The 27089-nt window shown below is 52.7% G+C and overlaps 1 protein-coding gene across 1 annotated transcript in view; it reads left to right on the plus strand.

Moving 5' to 3' along the window:
* Nucleotides 1-27089, plus strand: part of ZCCHC24 (zinc finger CCHC-type containing 24) — a 60644-nt gene that overhangs the window by 28917 nt on the left and 4638 nt on the right. Inside the window, exon 3 of the mRNA XM_006915480.3 lies at nt 20238-20402. Coding sequence (XP_006915542.1) covers nt 20238-20402 — 165 coding nt within the window. The remainder of the gene's footprint in view (nt 1-20237; nt 20403-27089) is intronic.

Below are 27089 nucleotides of genomic sequence, written 5' to 3' on the forward strand. Positions count from 1 at the left end.
GGCTGGAGATTGACGTTGATGACCTTCACAGTTCCCCTCCAGGCCCGCTTTGAAACAACCTGAGGGGCTAGCTTTGTGAGCCTAGCAGCCTCCAGGTGTCCTAGCAGCCTCACTCTGTCCTGGCCCGCATGGTCCCCAAGACCACCGGGAACATCTTTGGAGCAAGGGGACTCAAAGGCAAATGCAATGAGCTGGAGACAGGGCCCCAGGAGACAAAGTCGTCCATGCAGAGGAAGCAAGTCGAGGTCTGAGGGGCCTGACCGTGGTCTAGAGGCTCGAGACCACCACCGTGTGTCGCTGGGCCAGTTCCAGCATTCTCCGTTTCCCCATCTGTAATATGGAAGAGAGGATTACTAGATCGATGAGTCTCAGCCAGAGCTTCGCATGAGAATTATTCTTTAGCTTGATTTTAGAAATTCTGATTCAGGAGATCCAAGGTAGTCCTCGCGATGGGCACGTTTTCAGCTCTCCAGGTGATTCTGATATACCTTTGCCCAGGTCTGAAGTGGTGTGGAGCTCAGCAAAACCATCATTGTCCTTCTGAGGTCCTGGGAAGGCAATATTATAGCTTCCATGAAACTTGGAAATGGACATTCTGGAGTCCCACTTCTGACACTGATGTTCCATCCCAGATTTCTTCATGTGATTACGAAGTTTTATTATTTTGGGAAACTAGGCTTCTCATACTGGACAATTCTGATACTTGATTGTTCTGAATTTTTCGAGTCTGAGGTTCTATAATCGTTTCTTAGTTCAATTGTAAGATTCTAAACTCTTCCATATTTTTGTTTCGATGTGCTGTTATTGTTCTTTGAAATGAAGATTCTCCATATCTATGATTCTAACATCATTATTCTACATTTTAGAGACTCTAAGAATCTAAGCTTTTATGGTACTAACATTTTTTAAAAATTTAAGTTCGGCAACTCTGTGATCTGTCATTTCATCTAGGCAGTTGGCCGCCAAGGCCCGGAGCCTGGCCTTTGTCTCCCCCAGACAAGGTGGCAATTGTGTAAGCTTGGATGCGTGCCCCTTCCCCTGCTTGGCCTGGACAGCCTCTCTTGGGGGACAGGGTGGGGGTGGGGAGAGCAGAGACCCCACAGAATTATCTCTGCTCTGACTTGCTTCGTCACTGCTGATAGAAGAGTAGAAGGTGGAACGTGTATGAGGGGCATGTTTGCCCACATAGCAGGAGGGGCGGTGGGTTAGATGTGTAGCAGCCTCTCTTATTCATTCAGCTCATTGGCCCCATCTCACAGCAGAGCTGTCAGTTCCCAGAGTATCAGCTTTTGCTTATACATTAGAGTCTAGTGCATCCAAAGTATCTCCCTTAAATACATACACCCCAATTCCCAGTGGGAACACTGAGGCCTAGAAGGAAGAGGTGACTTGCCCGAAAGAGCTGGTGCTCGAACCCACGGCTCCTAACTCAGTGTCTAGCTACTACACAGTATCTTCCAGCCAGTCCTTCTCAGGCTTTGCTTTTTGCACAGAACCATCGACCTCTATAGGACCCAGTCAACTTCTGGGTTGCCTTGAGGTAAGAGGGACCAGCCCTAAGCCTCAGGATCTCAGGATTACAGGTTTACAGCCTGTGGGCTGTAGACTTCACCAGGCCTAGGAGGGGCTCTCCCTGCCCCACGTGACCTCCCCTGGCCATTTCCTGCCTGCCAGACCACACAATCTTCCATTTCACTCCCCCAGGACTGGTGCCCACCTGCACCAGTGCACATCAGGTTCATCAGGAGGCAGAGGGTGGGCTAGGAGCAGTCAGGCCTGGAGTGGGGCTTTGCCATTCACTCACTGTGTGACCTTGAGAAAGTCCCCTCTCCTCTTTGGGCCTTTCCATGCTGGAAGCTGATAGATTATAACTCCCAGTTATGATGAGGATTTAATGAGATCCTATATGGGAAAACCTGACAAGCTGAGGGGAAGCAGAGGCAACCTCTCCTCCGCCTGCTTCTCACACTCAGCTCTGAGCCCAGCTCAGACTGGCAGCTCGTGTTCGTTGAGGAAGATGGAGTGGGCTCATTTATATTTGCTGAGAGAGTGAAATTTTGGATTTCGGAGACTTTCCCGGGTTTTCAGAAGATTGGCAAGATAGGGAAGAAAGAATATAAAGGCCTCGGACATTTGAGATTTTAGGCAAGTGTCCATGTACTGACGATGAGGGTTCAGGTCTGCTATTTACTGAGTTGCAACCATGTGCTGAGTGCTCAACACTTCACATTCATAAGTTCATTAGGTCTTCTCAAGTCCCCTCTCAATAGACTTTATTATCTCCACTTGAGTGGGGAAACCGAGGCTCAGAGAGGCTATAAGAAATTTTCCCAAGCTCTTGCTGCCGGTAATAGCAGAGCCAGGATTCAAACCCAGGTCTTGGAACTGCATAGCCACAGCTGTCTTTCACTTAGCCCTCTGCTGTCTGAGAGAATACAGGGTCATGAGATGGACAGTGGCCACCTCCTCATGCAGCTGGGGAGTAGAAAGACATCTCGAAGGTAAGAATGGTTGCATTTCTCCTTCCTTCAGCATGATTGTCCTAATTTTTAATCCTTTTTTGAAATCCAGAGCTGCCTGTAGCTGACCAGCTCTGGACCTGCCCCCAAACCAATGAAGCTTGTGGAGATGAGTGTAGAGCAGGGAACTCTGTGCAGCCGCACACAAAGCACATTGACACGGAGCTCCAGGTATACACGCTGGCGTGCACGCCTCTTGCCGACGTGCCGCTGCACACACTTACACAGAGGCTCGTGCTACTGCACACCACTGCCAGGCCCCAGGGAGCCTCAAGGTGAATGGGAAGTTCAGCCAACCTGCCTCTCCTAGGGTTCTAGAGCAGGTTTAGGGAGCCGCTGCTGCCCTCCTGGCTATTTTCTTCCCTATCAGTTGACTTAAAATGGAGCTGGTATGTCACCTAAGGCAGGGATCCCCAACCGCCACCCCACTCCTCATGGACCGGACAGTTAGGAACTGGGCAGCACAGTAGGAGGCGTGCAGCAGGCAAGTGAGCAAAGCCTCATCTGTATTTGCAGCTGCTCCCCAGCACTAGCGTCACTGCCTCGGCTCCACCTCAGATTATCAGGCCTGGTGGGGTTCCTGGGCCGAGCAAGTGGTTCTAGAAGGTACAGGAAGACTTGTCTGGAAGTGGGCCACCCTTCTTTCCTCTGTGCATCTGCTTCATACTGTTGCTACCACTAGACTTGTATTCCAGAGGTCTGAGCCTGCCCTGCACGGAATGTGTGATGCTGGAGGTCACCCCGGAGCCACTGGTGATCATCTGCCCTACAAACCTCAAACTGAACAATGGAGGTGGGGTGGGGGTGGGCAGGGTTCCTCTCATTCTGGACTCCGGCTTCTTCTCCTTCCTTCTGGGTTTTCTTCCTTTTTAAACTCAACACCTTTTCCATCAATTCCTCCTTCTTGTCGCTAAAGAATTGTTCTGAGCCCTAACAGACATCTTGGAACAGTGGGAACGCCTTGGGCCTGAGTTCACATGGCCCGGCTGCTTCTAGCATGGCTCTTCCTGCCCTAAGCCTGTTTGCTCACCTGCATGGTAGTGTGTACGTAATTATAGCACCACCTCCACATCAACTCTGGGGCGGACCCTGTCCCCAGGGGTACCTTCCATAGACTCAGGTGAGCATTTATAGGAAATTCTCAAGGACAGACCTCTAGGAAGGAGCCAGGATGGATAGTTATCATGAGACTGTCCTATCTGTCACTGTTGCCCGCAGGCCAGGGATGGCCAGTCCTCCTTCCACTCATCACTACCAGCTGCAGGACACTGCCATCACCTTCCCCTTACCTCACCTTGGCCTCCCCCACAACAGCCTTGCAGAGCCAGGGCTGTCACCAGCCAAGAGGGAGCCCCTGGCCCAACCCCTGCAGCGACACGGGATGGTTGAAGGCGGACATCTTGGCGTCATTCTTGAGCCCCTGCTCTCAGTTCCCTAGGCTAACTCAAGTCCTGCTTACTATACCTCCTGTCTGTCTCTGGAGTCCTTCCATTTTTCTCTTCTCTGCCACCCCTCCCCAGATCACACCCCCATTGCCTCTCGCCAGCCAAGTGGCAGCAACCCCCTCACCAGTGTCCTTACATCTGATCCCTTCTCCCATTCAATTCATTCTCCATATGCAGAAACCTTCTAGAAATACCAGGCTAACCTTGCCACCCCGAATTTTAAACCCTTCCATGGTTCCCCATGACTCCTGGGCTAAAATCCAACTCTGCAGTGTAGTCCCAGGGCCCAGCATGGTACGGCCTCCCCCGGCCCTCTGCGCTCCCTGCCGTCCCAGCTCCTTGCACAAGCTGCTCTGTCCGCATGGATCCCTCTCCCCTGTTTCTTCACTTTGCTCTTGCTGCACTTCCTTTGGCCTCCTCCCCAGCCAACCTGGTCTTATGCTGCCTAAAGCAGAAGGTTGTGCTCTTAGAGCACGTCTCTCGGTATGTAGATCAGTGTTCGAGTGTGTTATTTTATCTGTTTGTGCAGCATGTATTTACTGAGCACCTACTGTGCGCCAGGTATAGTTCTAGGCACTTGGGACGTACCATAGTTAATGCGAAAGTGCAGGGGAGAATATAGCCCACGTTCTGTGGGATGTCAGACAATAAATAAATAGATACAAACAAATATGCTATGTGTTAGGTCATGTTCGGACAGAGTTGTCAGGGACAACCTCTCTGAGGAGGTGACAGCTTGAATAAAGACAGATGAAGCAAGGAGCAAATGATGTGGAGATCTTGGGGAAGGATGTTCTTGGCCAAGGGAACAGCAAGAGCAAAGGCCCAGAGATGAGGCAAGGATGTGCTTGGCCTTTTTGAAGAAGAGCAAGAGAGCGAGAGTCGACTGTCCTGACAACTCCATCTCAGAGGGAGAACTACTTTGGAGAAGGGCTGAGGCACAGGGGCGAGCACGTCTTCAGCACTGCTGTCCCTTCTCCCGCCTCCTCCCCCAGCTGGGCAGCCCTCCTCTGGGGGACATAGATGGGTGCTTGTCTTGAGAGCCCCCCTCCCCTATCCCTGCCGCTCTGAACACTTGAACACTCGCAGTGGGGACAGGAAGTGTGGGCCCTCGCTTCCCAGCTGCCCGGGTGGGATGCCACCGAGCTGGGTCAGCCTGCCCAAGGAGGGACAGAGGCCCTATTGAGCCTGCTCTCTGGACTAGCAGGGACAATAGCCACACTGAGGACCAGGAACATCGGCCAGCATGCTTGTCCAGGAAGTCACCAGGCTGCTGCCTGCCCCCCTTACCCTGCCTCCCCAAATCCTCCTGACTTTCTCCTCTAGCTACTTATTTCAGGCTGATAGTAATGTACAAAATGGTCACTTTGTCCTTCACCTCCTCCCCAGAGGCTCCCTGCTTGTGCCAGACCCATTCGGGGCCTGAGGATTAGAGAGGAGTCCTACGTGATCTCTGTTCCTGAGGAAGGGCCTAAGGAGGAAGCAATACATACACACCAACTTAGTGGGGCATCTTCTGTGCTTCCTACAGAGATGTACGAAGCAAAGGGACTTGCAGGGGGCTGAGGGATATCAGTTGGGAGGACTAGGAGGGAAGGCTTCCTGGAGGAAGAGTCAGTTTTCTAACATACTTTTACAGCCAGGGTCATGTTTTAAAGGCACAACAGGAAAGTGGCACAGGCAGGGCAAGACTAGTGTCTGTGACAGGCCCAGAGATGGAGGAAATGGCCTCTTTCTCACTGTAAGCCAGGGCCTGTTCAGAATTCGAACTCTGTCTGCATCTCCAGATTGCTTGGGGAACATTTGCACCGGAAAGATCTTTAGGAATCACCTAGGTCAGGAATGCTAACACAGGTCATGTTGCCTGTCACCCCCAGCCCACGGCCGTGGTGAGCTGGACATTACCAAAACAGTGCCAGTCTGGCCTACTGAGCTAGGACACACCTGCAGAATCCTTCTCAGTACTGCTCTGGTAGCAAGTAATTGGCATGGATGCACAAGATGAAGTATTTGCCTTTCTTGGTTCTGTTCTCTTCCCTTATTGACACATGGGGAAACTGAGACCCAGGCAGGGAAGGGACTTGTCTCAGGTCCAGTTGGGGCTGAGGTAGGGACGGAGATAGGTAAGAAACACACACCGTAAAACAGTTTAACTTGTGAAACTTCAGAGGCTAGGACGGACCCTGCAGGGTGGCTGCCTTGTCTGAAGAAGTTATCCCTGTTAGTGTCTATTGTCCATTCCTTCGTAGCCCTCATCACAACTTTAATTATTTGGATAAGATACTTGTTTTTTTCTTTTCCACCTGACTATGTTCTTGGGGGCTGGGGTTCCATCTGTCTTGTTAATCACCTGCTCCAGTGCTTTGTAGGCAGTGGGCACTCAATACATGGGTGTCGAGGGCATGAGTGGAGCACCTGGTGGCAGGTGCACACAGTGACAGTTTCTCAGTCCTTTCCCTGCTCCACAGATGGTTGTTTGGCCCCCACTGGCCTTCAGAGGACAGTAGGACCCCTGGGAGCAACAAAGGCCCAGACACTAAGCTGGGCCGATATACTGCTAGTAATGGTACACAGTCAGCCTAAGTGGTGTTGTCTCTGAGCTTCCTGTGGGGAAACTGAGGCCCAGGGAGGCACAGCAAGCAGGGAGCTGAGCCGCCTGGGATCTCCTGACTTCTGGCCAAGCTTCTAGGCACCCAACCTGGCCACTAGCCCCCACTGTCACTCAGGGGCTGACTTTTCCTGACAGGTGGCTGCCTGGGGCTGAGTGTCCAGTACCAAGGCAAATGGTGGCGGTGGAGGTGGGGGCAGGAGATGCCCGCAGCTCCCTGAACAAACAAGGCCAGAGCCTGAGCAGCCAGGCCCCCTGCTCCCTTCATTGTTCCCCGTGATAGTTTCCAGATGCCGAGGAGTCACAGGTTTGGGGCTGGGCCAGGAGAGCCAGGCCAGCCCTCCCTTAGCACCCCACCACCACCTCCACCGCTGCCAGTCCTGCTTTTAAAGAGATGGCCCTTCTTCCCACCGCAGGCTATTGCCCCACCCAAGCCTAGCAGCCTCACTGTCCTGCCTCCAGCCCAGCTCCTGGGGTGAGGAGCCCTGGGCTCCATTCCTCGTCCAGACCCTAACTTCCTCTATGGCTTGGGCTAGGCCCTTGCCTTTGCTGTGCCTGTTTCCTGGGCTGTAGAATGGGTGTGTGGGCAGTGGGCAGTGTGAAGAAGACAGTCTCTGACACTCCTGCTTTAACAGTATCATCTAGATCATTGGTTCCCAAGTAGGTCCTTGGACCAGCAGAATCAGCTTCACCCAGGAATTGTTAGAATGCAGTTTCTCAGGCTCACTCCAGACCTAGGGATTCTGAAACTTTAGGGCTGGGCCCAGAAGCCTGTATTATAAGGAGCCCCCAGATGGTTCTGATGCTTACTCAAGGGTGAGAAACAGCCTGGGCTCTAGAACTAAGAGCCTGGGCATCCGGAGTCAGAAACATGGAATGCAGACTTTGCATCCGTGTGGTTTTGGAAGTAAACCTTCGTTTTCTGCTAGGAAAAATGGATTGCTATTCCTGCCACCGTGTGTGGTATGGTCACTATGCTGAGTTAATGAGACAGCACACAGCCTGGTCAGCTCAGCTCCCACATCAGAGCTCTTCTGGGACAGACACTCTACGAGAGCAGGTCCCACGTCTGTCTGGCTCAGGTCACAGCATCAGCACTTTAAAGGAGCTGGCTCAGAACCCTGGCAGAGGGGCCGTGTGCACAGGTTGCAGGGCGCATGTACACTGCTTTCCCTCAGCAGGTGTGTAGTGGGCCCTGGTGCTGCCCGAGGGGCCTATAGTACAGAGAGTGACAAGATGAGCCCCACGGGGAGCAGAGACCAGAGGGGTCCCTGCAGGCAGGAGCAGTCAAGGAAAGTTTCCAGGAAGAAGTGTGGTTTCCACTGTATTTGTTTGGGAGGCGAGGGTCTGCCAGATAGTGGGACTGGCATGTGTAGAAGTTGGTGTGAGAATGAGGACCACCAGCCAGCCCCCTCTCCTGCAATGGGTACACACTTCCTCTCCTCCCTTTTCAGGGAACCTGCAGGTTTATTGTCATGTGGGGCTTCCCACAGATAAGGGCGAGGACACCCCAGAAGATCAGAGCCGCAGACCATGTGGTGCTGTGGAAGTCAGCCAGGCTTGGGTTTGGATCCCAGCTCTGCTGCTGCTTGGCTGTGTGACCTCAGGCAAATCTCCCAACCTCTCTGTGTCTTGGATTCCTCATCTGTAGGAGTTATAGTGACAATGGAATGTCTGGTAGATGTAAAACTGTCATAGCGGGAGCTGTGAGGGTTTTACAGCTGGGGAACCTGGGGCCAAGGAATTGTTAGAATGCAGTTTCTAACAAAAGGAAACAGAGCATCTGGGGGCACCTAGCATGGCTCCATCATCCTGCCTCCTGCAGAGCCATGCTGGACACCCTTGCCCTTGGCGACAATGTGGAAGGGAGGGTTTTGCAGACTTTTCCAGTCCCTGGGTAAAGAAGCAAGGTCAGCTGCAGCCTGGCATGAGGGGATGAGAAATGTCAGGTTGGCTTCCTCCCTACAACCCCCTGGAAATCACATCAGAGCAGTTCTTCCTCTGCTGGACACCCCACCACCACCACCCCACAAGGGGTAGAACATGGGGAGGTTCGTGTTGCTATCTGACATCCTGCAGTCACCCTGAGAAGAAGCATGCATGTAATAAATGCACATGCTTGCTCACACACATATACTCTCCTCCCCGTGACTCATGCTCAGATTTCCAATACCAGCGACACTATGAAACATGGTGAAAGCTGGCAGATGCTTGGGCTGGCTCCCAGGAACCTCTTAACTCCTGCCCCATTACAGTTGCCACAGGTGACCTTGAAACCATTCTACAGCCTTTTGGACCTCACTTGGCAATGAAAGTATCAGACAACAGCCAGAAAGCCCAGGATTCAAGCCCTGCCACCTACTTGCTTTGCGACCTTGGATAGATGACTTAACATCTCTGGGCCTCTATTTTCTCATCTGGAAGTGGGGTCGCAAGGAAGCTACCTATAAGTCAGGTGCATGTCACTCCTGGCACACAGTGTGGCTATGGCTGTTGTGGTCTCCAACACTCACCTGCTGAAAGTTCTCCAAGGTGGATAGCTTGCTTCTCCCTCTCCCTCAGTGGCCAGATGAGGAGGAGATCGAGGCCCTGAGAAAAGACGAATTGCAGAGCCCAGGATGGAAGTCGGGCCTGCAGGCTCTCAGCTCCAGCCCCTGGCTCCTGCCAGAGTGGCCCCAAACTGCTGACTTCAGCGTTTCACCGCCAGAGTAGATCGGATTTCTTTTCTGGCACTTAGCCACTCTCCATACCCTTCCCCCATCGCTATTTTGAGCTGAGTTCCCCTGTCCCCTCCTCCTGGGGCGGCTCTCACACCCAAAGCCTCACTCCAGGTTGAGGCCTTTCCTCCTCTTAACCTGCCCCCCCAGCCCCGCCCCCCGGGATTTGTGCAGAGCCTCCCTCCAGCCAGGTAGGGCTGGGCTGCTCATGGCCATGTTTAGTCAGGTCATGTCTCTCCAGGCCTCACCAAGGACAGCCTCACATGCAGTGACAGGGACCAGCCCACCTGTGAAAACGGCGCTGCTGGCCTGAGGTGGCCCTCCAGAGCCGTCAGCACAGCCTAGGAAGGGCCTCCTGGGAGTAGACAGAGAGCAAGCCAAGGACCAGTTCCAGCATTGACACCTCCTACCAGAGTGGCTTTGGCCCTGACCCACATACCTCACCATCATGGTCACTAGCACACCGGTGTCCCCTCCAGCCACTGATGTGCTCCAAGCCCCACCCCAGGGTGCTCCAAGGGAAGCAGGAGTAGGGAGGGCCAGTGTTGCCACAGTGCACTCGGAGACCAGTGGGAAACAAGACAGCAGAACAGCATTCTGTGAGTTTTTAGAGTTCGGATGAATTCCTTGGCATGCTGGAGGCCAGGTCAGGGCAGGACATGACCCACAGCCAAATGAGTGGTGCAGACCACAAAGTCCCTTGGGAGTTTGGGGAACCGAGGCCTTCTCTGGGGAGGCGGCGGGAAAGTTCTCAGCTAGTGCAGGAGGCTGGGACTCAGAGGGTGGGGTGAGCATCCAGAAAAGAACAGTTAATCCTTTCTGCAATGGGGGAGGCCAGGTAGGTGCCCTTTGAGCTTGGCCTTGAAGGCTACATGGCCATTCACTAGGTGGAGAAATGTTCGGTGCATAGAGAATGGCGAAAGAGAAGGTGTGGGGGCGGGTAAATACATCATTTGTAGGAAACTGTTGTTTGACTATAGGTGCAGGAGGGAGTAGCAACAGCCAAGGTTAGAAGGTCATTTGGGCCAGGTGGGGAAGGGGCCCCATAGCCTTGAATGTTTGCCTCAGTCCTATGCGTGGCGGGGCCCCTAAGCCTGAAGTGGTCACGAAAGTACCTGGAGGAGACTGCCTGGCCGAACAGGGGTCGTGGCTATAGCAGGAGACAGGGCTCAGTCAGAAGAAAGGGCTCGCTGAGCAAACGGGCCTCCCAAACAAGAATGCACAGGGACCTGGAAACCCACTCAGGACAAATGATGTTCAGACTTTGAGTAGCATCCAGCTATTTGCCAGCCACAGGGTGGTTTCAAATCTTACATCCACCCGCTAGGGCAGCAGCAGACAGCAATCGCTGTCTCTGTAGTCACAGGAGGGGAGGAAAACCCAGGACTTTTGCAATCGCTATGATTCGGATGTTTTCCACCCCTTGGACTGGCCCCTCTTCCCCTCCCACCCCTGAGCTCTGATCTGTGTGGTTTGCTAATGGAGGAAAGCCAGAAGCAGGAAACAGATAACTTAGGGAGTGGCTGTTCATGTGATTAAAAAGCCTTTGCTTTCCAAAAAGTTTTGCTGGAGAGAACTTCAAATTGCCTGGTGTCGGGGCAGGGTTTGGAGGCAGAGTTTCTGCTGCCTTCTGGGCCAGGGCTCCCTAGGGCCGTGGACACCGTGCTGGGAGGCACGCGGACACTGTGCTGGGAGGCACGCGGGGATGCTGGGACCTCGCACCCCTTTGGGTTCCGGAGGGGCTTCTTGGCCTCTCTTGTCCTTCTCTGTGCCTGCTTCCCCTTTCCCTGTGGTTCATTTCCCATCTTCTCCCTCACTTCGCCCTGTCACTCTCACGTCTGGCGTCTGTCTCCCCACACTGTCCTCTATCTTGCTCATGCCCTTGGCTCTCATCCCACCCCGCCCTCCCTGTCCCTTACTCCTGACGTCCTCTGCTGCTCTTCCCTACCTCTCTGCCTCCCCGTTTTCTCCTCTTCTTCTGGCTCTCTCCCTCCTTTCCACGCCCCCACTCCATGCCCCCTCCCCAGGGTTTTCCTGAGACCTTTTCCTGGCACTGTGAAAGCTTCCATTGTTCCCCTGCACTTTGACAAACCCTAGTGTTGTGGAATCAGGATGGCATTTCTGTGGTGGCTTTGGCCTGGGAACCGGGTGGGAGGGGTGACGATGAGGCTGGGCCTTCTGGGCCCATGCTGGGCTGCGACAGGAACCCAGAAAAGAGGAGGGGGTCTGTGGGAGGTGGCAGAGACGCCTGTGCTCAGACAAGGGGGCCCTTGAGGCTCCGGAGGAAGCCCAGGGTGGCCTCTTGCAGCGTCCTTCCTCCCTCCCAGCAGCCTGCAGGCAGCACGGCCCAGCCCACCTGTCCTTCTGATTGCCTGCTTCCTCTGGGGCCTCGGTGGAGTCTGCAGCTGCCTGGACCCGGCTGCAGAGGCCGAGGCAGCCTTCCCACCTGCCTCCCGAGGCCATGTCTGCGGACACTTGAGTGTGGGGATCTTTAGAGGGTCCCTAAAGCAGTGTCATGGAGCACAGGGGAGGGAAAAGCGTGGATTTTGGCACTGGACATACTTGAGCTCAGAAACTGGCCCCACTGCTTACTCATTATGTGACTTCAGACAAATTGTTCCCCTTTCCCAAGCCTCAGTTTCCTCATCTGCCTTTAGGTTAAGAGTGATGATTTCATGGTGCTGTTGCATAAATTAGAGCTAATTTCATGTGTCATACATTGGCCCCATGCCTGTCACTCAGGAGGACCGGGTAAAGAGTAGCCTCTGCCTAAGGATGTGAGTCCAAGAGTGTTTCTGCAGGTGCGAGTCTGACTCGGGCCTGGGTCTGGAACTATGTGGCCAAAGGGTGTTTGTGACTGACGTGGTCCATGGTTGATGAGAGGGTCACAGGGCTGGCCCCTTTGGAAGGCCCCAGACTCTAAGAGCATTCCTCATCTGTCTTGTTTATTTCCATATTCCTGGAATGTTTCACAGAGCCTTGTGCAGAGTGGGTGCTCAATAAATGTTAAACAAATGAATAATTGAAGAGATGGCCAGGGGTCAGAGGTCAGAAGTGGAGTCACGGTCCTAGGAGTAGGCTTGTTCTCTAATTTCTCACAGCCATTTCGTGGAGAGGCCGTGCGTGAGGTAGAAAGTGTCCCTTTGGAGTCAGAGGACAGGGTTCAAGTCTTGTCTCCATGGCTGTGGGGCGCTGCACAGGATGCTTGGCCTCTCTGGGCCTCGGTTTGCTCTCCCGTCAGATGGAGGGGCTGTGGGGTGACATGTTGGGAAGTGGCTGGCACATAGAGGGTGCTCATTAAATGGCAGTGTCCCAGCTTCTCCAGAGCAGCCCCCTCACATGGCAGATGAAGATAGGCATGAGATAGCCAGAGCCGAAACCTGGGTCTCCGGCCGCAGCCCGTTTCCTCCCCACTGGGCCAGGTTTGAGGAGACACACAGCAGGGAGAGTAGAGGGCCACTCGTGAGCCGAGAAAGGGGGTCTCAAAGGAGGCGGTTCTGGGAACAGGGCACTACCTCTCCCAAGGAAGGCCCCTAGCCTCCAGAAAGGGTTTCCAGAACCCTCTTGGACCATCCAGGGGCCAACGAGGCTGCACAAAGAGTCCTGGTCTCATGGGCCAGACGCCCTGCCCCTCGCTTTGTGCCTCCATCTCAGTTTCTGAGAAGGGCTTCGCAAACTCCCGAGACTTAGGGCCCTTCTCTCACGTCGTGGCCAGGACCACCTCAGTGGCCCAGCTGAGGGAGAGCATGCAGACTGGGCGAGACAGCGAGCCAGAGAGGAGCCCATGTTCTTTATTTCCTCCCCCTGCTCCTCTGGCCGTAGCCTCTCAGCTGGACGCACTGGAGGGCTGGCCTAGAGCTCCCCGGCGGAGAGGGAAAGTGGGAGTGGGGCTGCTGGGCACATGCCGACTTCTGGGCCTCAGCGGGAAAGTGACCCTGCCTAGCAGTCAGTGCCACCCTCATTCTGGAGATGGGGAAACTGAGGCCCAGGGAGGAGAAGGAACGCCCCCAAAGCCAGCCAGCATGCCAGGACCCATGACAGTAGCAACCCTTTTCTGTTTCTCACCACTGGCTGGGTACGTTCCTCAGTTTTGTGTGATCCTGACGTGTTTCAGGGAAATTGCGAGAGTGGGCTTGAGTCAGACAGCCTGGTTTCAAATCCAGATTCCACCACTTGCTGGTGGCATAGCCTTGGGAAAGTTACTTAACCTCTTCTTGCCTCAGTGTTCTCATCTGAAACCTGGGACTAACTCTATGTAGCTCATAAAGTGGCTCAAAGAGGACCTGGCCCTGACTAGACAGACACGTAATGAGTGTGGCTATTAGTCTGTCCCAGAGCTTGGGCAGGCACCGGCTGCTCTCCTGGGCAGGCAGAGGTGGTATAGCCAGGGCTCGGGGCCCACAGCCAGAACCCAGTACACTGAAAGCAGAGACTGTGTGTCCTGGGGCAGAACCGGCATGGCCGCAGCCCTCAGCAACCCCACCGTGCTTCTGCCTGCTGAGTCCAGAGTCTCTGGGATGCTCTGCTTCAAGCTACCAAAGGTGACAATGTCGTCTCCCTACAAAAGGGACTCACTCTAAAAGGGGCCAAGAGGAAAGCATGCTTCACCCTAAAGGCTGACTCACTCCTGTTGGGACTTCAGGAGGCCAAGGCAGGAAAATTGATGGGCCGAGTGACCAGCCAGGGCTCTTGTGTCCTGTGACAGGTGTGGATACTTCTGTCTGTCTTCAAATCGAGGGAGCAGATGGGATCCAGGAGGTGAGAAGTCCACTCCATGGCTGGGGGCAGGGCAGCTCTTTGGACCCGAACATGGTCCAACAGAACCAGCAGCCAGAGGTCACCAGTGCCGGGCCCCCAGACCCCAGTGTCCAAACCCACAGGGACAAAGGTAGGGGCAAGTGTGGACAGAGCTGCCATCTCTGTTGGGAAGGTGCAGGGCGCCCCCTCGTGGGCAGTCGGGGCATGCAGGCCAGGAAGTCCAGTCCGTTGGTGAATGAACCATCACTTTCTTCATCAAAGTCATACTTACTCATTAAAGACAGTTCGTTAATTAAAATAGAGCATTCAGTTTCGTAGAGGCAATTTCTAAACCCTTCTGGCTGATTTCCTGCCAGCCCTTTTCTTGCACATTTTTCCTTTTTACGGTTTTATTCTGGAAGCAGTCTACATCGATTACCTATCCTGCTTTCTTTATAAGCATTTTCCCAACCCCTTAAAAAAGTCCTCATAAATACTTTAATGGCTCCATTGTCCTTCATCCAATGGGTGTAACATCATTTAGGGAACCAGAGCATCAGTGTTGAATGTTTAGCTTGCTCCAGTTTTTCGCTGTTAAACAATGCTGTGATGAACATCCTTGAACAGCCCTTTGGTACATCACTCCGATCACTTGTGGGGCAGTCGCTCAGAAATAGATTTGCTGGGGGGAAGAAATTTTTTTAAAGTTTAAAGGCTTATTGCCAAATTGCACAACAGGAATGCAGTAGGAAATATACCTGTTTATCCATCGCCCACAGCAGCATCTGAGAGGGCCCTCTCTCCACACCTATCTGGTTGGCCTTCACCAGCAACAAGAAGTGGGAAGACTACAGAGTTGAAAGCACTCTCAGAGTTACCTGGTCCAACAGCCTGACCAGGGCAAAAGTCCCTTCAGCAACCTCCCTGGTAGTTGTTCACCCACCCTCTGCTTACATACCCCCAGTGACAGGGAGCTCACCACCTCCAGGCCAACCACCAGAAATCTCATGAGTAAGTGGGAAGAAAATAGTGAGCCACTCTGAAGAAGTGCCCAGATAGTGTCAGCATCATCTGCATCTCTTCCCAAACTGCTGGCTTGCCTGACTGACTCCTCCCATTCCCCACCCAGTTCCACCCTCACTGCTCCTTGGCACAAGGCCTCCGTCTCACCTCCATACCAGCCACCACTTCCCACTTCCCAGGCTGCTCTCCATGGCAATTCTAGCCCTCTTCTGAAGGTCAAGCAGAGGACTCAACCCCTCTTCCAGCTCAGTCTCCGATTTGCTATGTGTCCCTGAGCAAGCCCCTTGCTTCTCTGGTCCCCAGAGGGCCTGTCTGTGCTACCAGAAGTGGTTTCTGAGCCCCAGTGAGCTTTCCCTGGACTCCTGGCAGACGTGATTCCCCAGAGGGGTACGTGGCAGGGGCCTGGGTCAGGAGAGCCTGGTCAGGCCTGGCACCCTTCCCAGCTGGGATGGGTGGAGGCCCCTGCAGAGCCTTCGGCAGTCACTGTCTGTTTCATGCTAAAGTTTATGAGAAGAGGCTGTGCCTTTTCAGGAGGAGGCAGGGGGAAAGTGTGGGGGGTAGAGAAGCCTTTGTTCCGTCAAAAAATTCCTGCTCCCTTTGGCTCTGCCCTCATCTGTAAGCATAAACAATGTTGGGACTGAACCCTTCGAAGAAGCGGCTCCTTGCCTTCATCCACTGCCTCTTTTCCCTGCACTTCAGGCCATGTCTCCCTTTTGACCTGCAGGAGAGCAAAGCCACTAGGCTAGGCTGAGCTGGAGGCCCTGGGGTCTGGGGGATTTTTGTTCTTGAGCACAGGCCTCAGCCTCATGATGGAGACATACTTGGGGGGTGATAGAAATGGTGAGCCAAGTGTCACCTTGTGGAAAAGCCCACTGGGCCTAGCCTCCTGTTCCTCACACACTGGAAATTCTTTGGCAAGTCCTGCCCTTTCCCTGTGCCTCAGTTTCACCATCTGGTAAATGGGTTGATGATGTTCCCTGCCATGAAGGATTGATTATAAAAAGAGGTGAATGGGGGCCTAACAGTATGTGGCAGTCTGAGCACAAAGCCAGCACAGAAACAGTGCTTCCTAAGTGTCTGTTCTCTTCGCTCTTCCCATTGTCCTCTGCCAGCAGCATCTGCAGAGCTTCCACGGCCTCCCTCTATCTTGGTCCCTCCCTCAGAATTCCAGAAGGTGAAGACACCAAATGCTGTTCCTTTGTCGCTTGTCACCTCCCCCACAGCCTAGAGATAGCAATCCCACCTCTTCCAGGACTCCCTCCTATCTTTGGAACTTTGCTCTTACCAGTTACACCCACTGGTCTCAGCCCCAGCCTCCGTGTCACGTAGAACACACCTGCTCCCTCTCCCTGTAAAGGCCCAAGAGAGAGTCACTGACATCGCTAATGGTGACTGAGCACTTGCAATGTTCAGCCACTGAGCTGAGACCTTCAGTGCGTGGATGCATCACATCTTTCCAATAGCCCTGGGAGGCAGGCCCTTCATCATCATCCTGGTTCATAAAGAGGAAACCGAGGCAGAGAGGTTGAGTGACTTGCTGAGTTTCTCCCACATAGTCACAGGCAGAGGCAGAATGCGACCGCAGGCATCTGGCCCTGCGTCCACAATCTGAGCCACATCCTGAGCAGTGGGTGTCAGAAAGCTGAGGCCTCCCAGTCCTGGCGTGACAGCAGTGTGGGAACGGTACACTAAGAGCTTCGGTCCTGCAGGAGGCCAGAACCCCTGACCCTGTGCCCTGCCCAGCAGCTCACAGTCCCTGACGGATGGCTTCAAAAAAGCTGGTTTTCTAATTACATGATGTGGCGATGCCTCCCGCCTCATACCCTTCTTCCCCTCTCATCTTCCTGCTTCTCCCTGTGCTGCATACTTTGAATCTTCTGTATTTGTGGAGGTTTCATTCCTGCTCACTTCTGAAGCAGAGATACTTTGGGAACTGAATTGCGAGTCTTCACTCTGCTGAGTGCCCCTGGAATGCCTTGACCCCTGCCCTTTGCCCCAGCTGTCTGCAGCCAGGTGCCAGGTCCTGTCAGTCTCTGAAACAAGAAGGCTGCAGAGCCAGGTCCCAGAGTGGACCTGGCTGGTGGTAGCCCTCAACTTCTCCCTGCAATCAAAGAGTCTCAAGTTCTACCATTGGTGAGGCACCCCACCTGTTCCTCATCCTCCTTTAAAAGGTAGATGCCTTTAAGAATGGGAAGGCATGGGAATGAATTCATCTAGTAATTTCAGGATTACTAGAGAAGGAAGGCCATGGAAGCTAGGGTTGCTTAGAAACTGTGGATACCAGGCACCAGCTAGAAGAGGTGGCACCTGAAGGGGTTACTGACTGCACACCCACTAACTTGACAGCAACTGAGCTCAAAGTGCCTTCAGAGGCATAAGTTGACCCCTCTACTGCAAATCGACTGGACTTTGGGCTCTGACTGCACCCTGAGTGCTCCCCTTGGCATAAGTAGCCTCTCTCACAGACCTGACTCGTGCTAAGAGGCAGCCCTGCCCTGGAACTCAGACTGAGCCTTCCCGGGACATCACAGCTGCCAGGAAGGCCAATAGTATCCGAAAGACATTAGGCAGCAGGCCCAAAAGATCAGGGCAGTGTTATTGTCACTTTCTAAGTTTAGATTTACAAACTCAGCATCTATGTCCCTTTTTAGTGTTTTGCCTGAAATTCTCGTAAGCTGTCACCAAGAGATGATCATAGTTCCTGGGAAAAAAGACATTGTTGATATACCACTATTGTTCGATATTAGTAAATAATAACAAATATTCCTGTTTTACTTTTATGTGCCAGGCACTGTTCTAAGTGTTTTACATGTATTATCTCATATAATCCTCAGAACAGTCTTAAATGGGAGTTCCTGTCATTATCCTTGTGAAGTAATTGCTCAGGATCACAGAGCTAGGATTTGGATCCATAGTCTGTGCTCTTAACCTTTATGTTCTACTTCATAAATAGGCAATTACCCTGGAAAACAGTACTATGGAACCAGATCATATCATAACCCAGTGCTTCTTAAACTTAACGGCATATGAATCCCCTGGGCCTCTTGTTAAAATGCCGATTCTGAGTTAGTAAGTCTAAGGGGAGAGGGCCTGCAATTCTGCATTTCTAACAAGCTCCTAGGGAAAGTTGCTGAGGCCAGTCTAGGAACTACAGTTGAATGAATAATCATAGTGTAGAACCTATGTTTAAGCCTGTCTCAAAGTCAAAGCCTGCTCGTGCCATGTAGGTGACACAAATGCAGGGAGCGACTGATCGGAACAGAGGTGACATGCAGGATGCATGTATGGTCAGTCTGTTGGGGCGGCTACTTCGCAACCTCAGCTGATTGACACCATAAGAATTCTGGACCAGTGTGGTCATATTTTTATGTGAAATCTTCCATATTTAAATGTTGGGGCAACTAATTCAACTTTATAAAACACTATGCAGCTTGTATATGAATGTTCATAGCAACATTACTAACAGCCGAAAATTAGAAACAACTCAAATGTCTATCATCTGATGAATGAATTTACATAAAACATGGCATGTCCATACAAACTGGACTGGAATGTTTTTCAGCAACAAAAATGAAGTACTGATACATGCTTACGACATGGATGACCCTTAAAATGTTACCCTAAGTGAAAGAAGTCAGACACAAGAGGACAATATTGCATGACTCCACTTATATAAAATGCCTAGAATAGGGAAATGTGTAGAGACAGGGAATAGATTAGTGGTTGGCTAGCCTGAGTGGGTGAGGAGGTGGGGGTAGAATGGGGAATGACCATTAATAGGTACAAGGTTTCCTTTGGGCGGGGCAGGGGGGGAGTGTGACACAGTGTTCTAAAATTATATTGTAGTGATGGTTGCGTAACTGTGAATATATTAAAAACCATTGAATTGTACACCTTAAATGGGTGAAATGTACAGTCATCTCTCTAAAAGCTGTTTAAAAAAAAACACCATGTAGGAGAAAGCTAGTTTCTGTAATATATAAAGTACATTTACAAATCAACAAGAAAAATACCAAACCCCAGCAGGAAAAAAAAACCACAAAGGATTTGAACTGACAGTTCATAAAGGAAACAAAAATAATTCTTAAATGCATGGGAAACTTCTTTCTCACTCATAATAGAAGATATACAAGTCAAAGCTACTCTGAGGAGATTTTCTACCTCTTATATTGGCAATGATGAAAACTCTGTTGGTGATGATGTGGGCTATTAAGTTGGTACACCTGCAGTGGGAAGTGGGGTGGGGCAGTAACAATTTGTCATTACCTTTCAAAATTGAAAGTGCACATGCCAATTTTATTTCCAGGAATTTGTCCCACAAATGTACTCTCATGTATACAAGCACACACATACACACAGTTATTAATCAGGGCATTGCTTGTAACAGTGGCAGAGTGGAAACCACCAGATGTTTTGTAACCATGACTGGCAAACTCTGGAACTTGCATAGATGTGAATGTTGTGCCACTGTTAAACAGAATACAATAGCTCAGTTTGTCCTGATGTGGGAAAGGATATTTTATTATATATATTTTATAATAATAATATGTCCAAGATACATTATTAGGTAAAACAAAAAAAAGATACAGAACCAAATGCATAATCTGTTGCCATATGAGTGAGGGAAAAGAAAGAATATGAGTACATATGTCTACATTGCATATGTGTGTCAACGCAGAACCCGTCTTCGGGAGAATGTACATAAAGGAAATTAAGATTGCCTCCAGTAGGGGAGTGGGCGGCTGGGAGCAAGGGTGAGGGGAGACTCACTTTCACTGAATACATAGCAGGTTTACAGTGCCTGTGTTGCCTCTTCAATAACCATTTAATCCACACCATTGTGTGGGCCAAAGAACACCTGTGTGCGGGTCCATGCTACCACAAGCCACCTCTTTATGACCTCTGAGTTAAAGAAGTCATTCCTAGCCACTATCAAGTACTTTACTCCCTTAAATCTGAAACAGACATGTGCACCCCTACCACCTCCTCTGTTCTCTGTCCCCTGGATGGGTCTTCCAGCTTTGGATTCCTATGTGTGCTCTGGGGTGACCCTGGATTGGGGACAGAAGGCGCCTGCACACAGGGTCACAGGTGATGAAGTCTGAAGGGGGAAATTGTGGGGACTCTCTGGGGGTAGCATTTTGGCCTCGTAGAATGCAATTCCCTCTGTTTGCGTCCTGTCCTCTAGGCACGCCCCAAAGGAGAGGGTCTGACCCCATACCAGGGCAAAAAGCGCTGCTTCGGTGAGTACAAGTGTCCCAAGTGCAAGAGAAAATGGATGAGCGGGAACTCCTGGGCCAACATGGGGCAGGAGTGCATCAAGTGCCACATCAACGTGTACCCACACAAGCAGGTGAGCTGGCGGGGCTGGGCAGGCTGGGCAGGGGAGCAGTGCGGGGGTGGGTGTCCTCTGAAGGGCTGTGGGAGACTGACTTTGTCCCTTATTAGGCTTCAGTTTACTCCTTTCTAGGACGAGAGTGAGACAAGATCCCTCTAAATTGGCCCGCCCTTTCCTTGCCTCATCTGAAATGGGGGTGAGAGAGTGCCCAGTGCACCAGGAAGGGAAGGAAGATAAAGGGGCAACTGTACCTAGACCTGAGACTGCAGACCTCAGCCGAATTTTGAAACTAATGAACTTGGGTGTTGTTGTGAGACAAACAGGGATGTGAGGGCAGTAAGATGCTGTGGAAAATGTGTTTCATTTATTTATTCATCCACTGACTCCTATATAAACAGGGCAGCTGCTGTGTGCCAAGCACTGTGCATGGGGCTGGTGGCCAAGGCACCCATGGGCCTGCCCTAGTAGGCAGGGATTGAGGCCCCTTATCTCAGGGAGGACCTGCTCACTGCAGGCTGCGAGGAGAAGGTGACATATACTCCTGAAGGAGGGGAGGAAGCTAGGCCTGTCACAAGTGGGGGGCAGCCATCCTAGGAAGAGGGAGGGTATAGCAGGTGCAAATGCCCTGAGGCTTTAAGGACTTAGGCTGCTTGGGGCCCAAAGCTCAGTGAAGGAGGAGGAGAGCAGGGCGAGAGGAAAGGGGCGGAGAGCGGAACGGGAGCTCTCAGAGCCTTGGGGGCCAGAGAGGAAATCCCTGAGCAACACGGCTTTCTTCTTCATTTTGAGACAATTACTCTGGTTGTGTATAGAGATTAGTCTGGGAAGGGATGGGGGTGGTGCTGGGAGATTGAAAGTGGGAAAGCCGTGGCCAGGTCCCAGGTGAGCTGGAAGGGGTCTGAACTAAGGAGGCTGCTCTGGACCTGGGTTCCACACAAGGTGTCACCAGATTGGATGTGGAAGGTGCAGGAGAAGCGGGAATCCAGAACAATCACACTTCAGACTTGAGCGCCTCAGTGGGTGGAGGTGATCATTACTGAGGTGGGCAGCCTGGGCTGGCGGCAGGGTAGGATGGGACGTAGATGTCCAAGATAAAAGCAAGAGTTCTCTGATACCCATGTCACATTTGAGGTATTTCTGAAAACCCAAGTCAAGATGTCAAGAAGGCCGTTAGGTGTGTTGTTCTAAAGCTCAAGGTGAGCAGTCAAGGTGGCTCCTACATAACTGGGTATCACTTACCTGAAGGTATTTAGGAACTGGGTGAGATTTCCTGCAGAATGAGAGCAGAGTAGAGAAGGGGTTCCCCAGGCCACGTCGTGATCCCAGAATTTGGGATCGGATGGAGGAGAAGGATCCAACAGGGAGGAGAACCAGGGAGCATGGAGTCCTGGCGGTCACGAGGAGCCCTGTTCGAGGACTGGGCAGTGGTCAGTGCTAAGATGTCAGGTATAACGACCATGAAAAAGTGCCCTTAGATTTGGCCATGAGGAGGTAGAGCTTCGTGGGGCTTCCCATCTCTTTTATGTGAGAACTTGAACTACGGCCAAGGTTTGAGAACCACTGAAGCCAGCGCTCTGAAGTTCAGGAGGAGGCTGAGTGGAGGTGTCGGTTCACAGCGGACCCGTTGGCAGGGCTGGTGTGCATGGAGCCATGATGGAGGCGGCTTCTTGGGCCGGCCTGCAGAGGGACTCCCTTCTTTGTCCACACTCACTCGAGGGGGTTTGATTGTGGAGAGCAGCAGAGAAATGGGATGGTAGCTGGAGTCGGGTGGGTGGCATTGGGATGGGTGTTAGAGATGGGAGAGCCTGGAGCATGTTACAGGCAAATGAGAATGACCCAGAAGAAAGCAAAAGGCTGATGATACAGGAGCTAGAGGGATACCTTATCATCAGCACAGGAGGGAGGGAGGTGGGTTAGATGGTGCAGAGAAGAGGAACTTCACTTCCAAGGCTTCTGTTTTCTCAGTGAAGTGGGACATGAGGTTTTCAGATATGAGCCAGAGTGAAGAGGGGTGTGGCGGGCTTGAGGAAGGACTAGCGAGCAAGGAGCGAGGAAGCAGGCCTACCTGAGAAACCTGCCGGCCTGCCGAACAGCATCCCCCTCCCAGGGGAGGTCTGAATCATAACTGTAACCAAAGCTATCAGCCAGGTTCTGTGACTCACTCCAGTGGGGTTCACTGGGCAGTGTGGGTAGGAGATGCTGAATGGGCCTAGGCGGGCAAAGGTTTACCCAAGGAGTGTTTCAGAGAGAAGGTCAAAGAGTTGGACACATTTGGGGAAGTGTGATAATGCACGATCCTGGGGTGTCAGCCTAGACGGCGGGAAGGGAAGTCAGAAAGGCCTTAATGAAGAGGTGGGACCAGGACAGGGTGGAAGTTGGGAGCCAGGTAGCTGGACTGAGAGAAGTTTCTGAAGAGGACCAGGTCCAAGGGATGGACCAGAGAGTGGTCGGAGAGAAGGTCACTGTTGATGAGGTAGTTGGGGCACTGAGTCTTCCCTGTATAAACTGAGTCACCAGAAAGAATGGCAGCAGCAGGGGGCATAGGAGACCTGAGGGAAAGGGAGGCAGAACGGTGGGGAGGTGGGGAGTGGGGAGGTGGGCTTTGGGTGCACTTGGAGAAGGCTCCCCTGAGACACTGATGTCAGGGTGAGCTCTGAGGGGAAGCGGAGGAGGGTCGGGAGGGCTGGAGGAGCAGCAGGGAGAGTGGGGCACTGCTGGGGAGGGAGCAGCATGTGCAAAGTACTGGACACAGCGCAGGAGAGAAGAAGCAGGGCCGCAGGTAGACGGACCTCAGTGACCGGCGAGGGCAGGAATGGGAAGAATGATGACGGAAGTGGGCAGTGGCCAGGCAGTGGCAGTCCTCTGAGGACTTTATACCTTTGTCCTCTCAGCCACACTGTGAGGTCAGCTCTATTGTTTCCCCATTTTACAGAGGAAGAAACTGAGGCAAGGGGCATGAGCGACTTACCCAAGGTCAGCAGAGAAGCTGGGACTCATGAATAGGGATCAAGTTTGGGGCTGGAGGGAATGTGGAGCCTGAGGGGGCAGATGAGTGACCTGAGTGGGGAAGAGGGGAGCAGGGAGGGCAGGTCGCAGTGGCTGCAATGGTAAGTCTGGAATGGGCCTTTCCTCCGGGGGCTCAGATGAGTGGGTGCTTGGGTCTGTGCGGGGAGTCTGGGAGGCTCAGCCCTTATGACTGTTACACCCTATGTGACCTAAGCAGAGAGTCACTGCCTGTGCGCCCGAGGCAGGTGAGACCCAGCTCCCCACAGTGGCCCCAGCCTCCTAGGCCCCTGCCTCGGCCCCTGCCTCGGCCCCTGCCACTTGCCAACACCACGACGCCAGGCCCATTCCTGGCTTGTAGCACCGGGCCTCACCTGCTTCCTGTCTCTATCCTGCCGAGCTCAGTCCAAGCCCAGCCTCCCTGACCACTTTCCCCCATCTCCATACTTAGAATCAGTCTTTTGGGCCCAGTCTGGAAGGATCTTCCAAAAGCATGTGGCTCTCCTTCCCCCAGCCGACCCCATCAGTCAGCCCTTGTTTGTTGAGCACTTACTGTGTGCAGCAGGGAGACTGAGGCCCAGAAGGGATATGGAACTTGAGCAAGGTCGCTCAGCCAGCCACTGTTAAGGGGGCGCAGGACCCAGGGCTCCTACCACCCAGCCCCCCAGTCTCCTCCCACTGGAGTCTTCTCCCTCAGAGAGGCTACAAACTGGGCAGAGATGTGAGGGGGTGGTGTCAGGAGCTATTGAAGAGCTGAGAGGAGGGGCTTGGAGTCCCCCCACAGCCCTCCCTAACCCCAGCCCCCAAGGTGGAGAGAGGCTGCTTTATTTCTTCTTCTCCCAGAGCTCTGACCTCTGCGGCAGCCATCTCCTGAGAACCCTCCACTTCCCCTCTCCTCCCTCCCTGGCCACATCTGTTTCCCGTCAGGCACCAGCTGAGCGCCCCCCCCCACCTTCCCGCTGGCCCTGCCCCCCACAGAAGAAAACACTAATGGGCTTTGCCTCACTGCAGGGGTGGGGACGGCCCAGGGGTGATCAATCCCAGCTGCTGCTTGTTTTCTCTTGGTGGAGAGGAGTCATCTTGACAGCTTCCCCCAGTTCCTCCACCCAGTGGTGGGCAGGGTTGAGGCAGGACCCCTGCGGGAAAGAGGCACTAATTGGGTCACAGCCAAGGAGGGGGAGGGAGAGGATATTGCAGGAGCATTTCCACAGGGACTCAGCTGGTTCCCCTGCTCCAAGCCTGCCTCCAGCCCTACATAATGCTAATGGTAATAATATATGATATACTTGCCAACACTTTGCTCTTTATGTGCCAGGCACTGCCCTAACAGCTTTGCATGTATTAACTTATTTACTTTTCACAAGGACCCTTTCAAGTAAGGTTTATTAGTCTGGTTTTACAGAGGAGAAAATGGAGGCACAGAGAGGTTGAGTGACTTGCTGAAGACCACACAGCAATGATAAGTCTTGCAAAGCTCTTTCTGGTTATAATGTACTTTAAGACAATCATCTTATTGACTTCTGTCACTGTCACACAGAGCAAATGTTATTAACCTCTCGCCCAGGTTACAGAAGGGCCAGTTGTGGTTCTAGAGAGAAAGTTCTTGCCCATTAGCCCTCGGCAGATAGGTGAAGCTTCAGGCCCTTGGGCAAGACCCCTGATGTCTTGGAGCCTCAGTTTCCTCATCTGTAAGGCAAATAGTCATATGTCACCTACAGGAAGGGCCTGAGGTCAGATCGTATGATTCATGTGGCAGCACTTCGCAAAGTATAAACCATGAGGAGCAAGGGTTGTCAGGCCTGCTCACTCTGGCTTCTCTGGCTCCATCTGGAAGACTGGTTCAGGGAAGGCACCCTGACCAGCACGAAGAGTTGGGGAGGGAAATGGAAACCAGGAAAGGGGAGACTTCAGAACTACCCACATCAACCTGCAGGAGCTGAGCGGAGAGTCTGGTGGCCCCTCTGTGGCCGGGATCACTGGGATGCGGATACAGGGACCCAGATGTCAGCTCAAGATCAGGAAGCCTTTCTTATACCCCAGGCAGTGAGCTGAGCCAGTCAGCTCGGCTGGCCTGCGGGGAGCTCTCCAGCCCTGGGAGCTTGCAGGCCATGCCTGCGGATGTAGGTGTCCATCAAGATGTCTGAGAGAGCAGGGCATGTGACTTCCCTAGGCTTTCCAGCTTGGAATCCTGGTTTCAACTTTTAGTGACCCTCTACCAGTTGGTGTCCCCCTCCCATTAATAATAATAATAATCAACATTAATAGCTTCTGTATTTTATGTTCTTTCTGTTCCTGATCTTCATCAAGTTGGAACAGCAATCTCATGAGAAAAGTGTTATCAATATCCCCTTTCACAGATGGAGAAATAGAGAGTTGGAGGTCAGATGGCTTGCCCAAGGTCACTCACTCAGCTCATAGGTAGCTGAGCTGGTATTCCGGCCCAGGTCTGACATGGAGCCAAACTCTGTCGCCTCTCCCCTTGCCAGGAAAGCCAGTCATCTGCAAACCCCTTGAGGCAAAGCCAAGGCCCCTGTCCTTTTTCCAGTTCATCCTAATGTGGCTTTAGGCCTAGAAGCACAGGGATGGGCTTTGTGTCCCCTGAATCAGAATCTTGGCTACCCACAGTCTCTACACTCATCTCCTAGAGCCCTCTGCCTCTTCCATTCCTCAGAGTTCTCTGAATGTCACCTTGGGGACCAGACACCACGTAATTGGGCAGAAAAGCCAGTGTGTTACTTTTGAGTACCTTGCACTCTAGCCAGTGGGGCAGTGCTCACCCCAGCTTTTTTCCAGGACCATCCTGGGTCACGGTCACTGGCACCGAGGCTCCCTGCCCCACACCAGCCTGCAGTTCTTGCCCCCTCTCCTCAGCATGTGGCTCCCAGCTGGCTCTGACAAGCTTCCTCCGAGTCCCCCACTAGTCCGTGCAGGAGACCCTCCTGTAGGCAGGGTTCTGGGCTGGGGCTGTGCCAAGAAACTTCTTCAGGAGGTGTACCTAAGAGCATCCATAAATTTTCCAGGGAGACAAGTCATTGCTGACTTTTGAGAACCAGAGAGGGAGGGAAAAAGGGAGCAGGGAAGCTCCCCTTGTGACAGAAATGTGCTCATATGTGCCTGACACTGCTCAGTTTACAAATGTCTAGACATCTGAATCCCCCCAATGCCCAGCGAAGAAGGTGTGACGATGGCCCACTTTACAGATGTGGAAACTGAGGCTCCCTGAGGCCACACAGTGGACGAGCAGCATCATAGGTCTGGCAAGTCACCTTCCCGCTCTGGGCCTCAGTTTCCCTGCTAGGAAACAGTGAGCTCAAGTAACCATTCAAATGAGCAGGTGCTACACCTGGACCTGGGCTGAGGGGGAATCAGAACACCAGCTGCTGACCCCTCGCAGAACTAAAGGCTGGCTTCCCCCAAGCCTGAAGCTCTGTGACCATGTCCAGGTTAAACTCTCCCTGAATCCTGAGGCTGTACAAGCAGGCATGGGGGTGACAGTAGCCAGAGAAGAAGCACTAGGTGTTGGGAGTCAGAACGTGTGGGCTTGGGTCTCCCTTACCCTGGGCCTTGGTTTTCTTATCTAGATAATGTCTGCGCACTTGTGCTGCCTCAACCCTGGGCTTCTGTGAGCTTCAGGTGGTGGCTGATCAGAGAGAACTGGGGGAGGGCAAAGTGGCTTTCAGAGGGAGGCTCTGGGTACAGGAC

This window comes from Pteropus alecto, unplaced genomic scaffold (assembly GCF_000325575.1).
Source record: "Pteropus alecto unplaced genomic scaffold, ASM32557v1 scaffold155, whole genome shotgun sequence".
Lineage (NCBI taxonomy): Eukaryota > Metazoa > Chordata > Mammalia > Chiroptera > Pteropodidae > Pteropus > Pteropus alecto.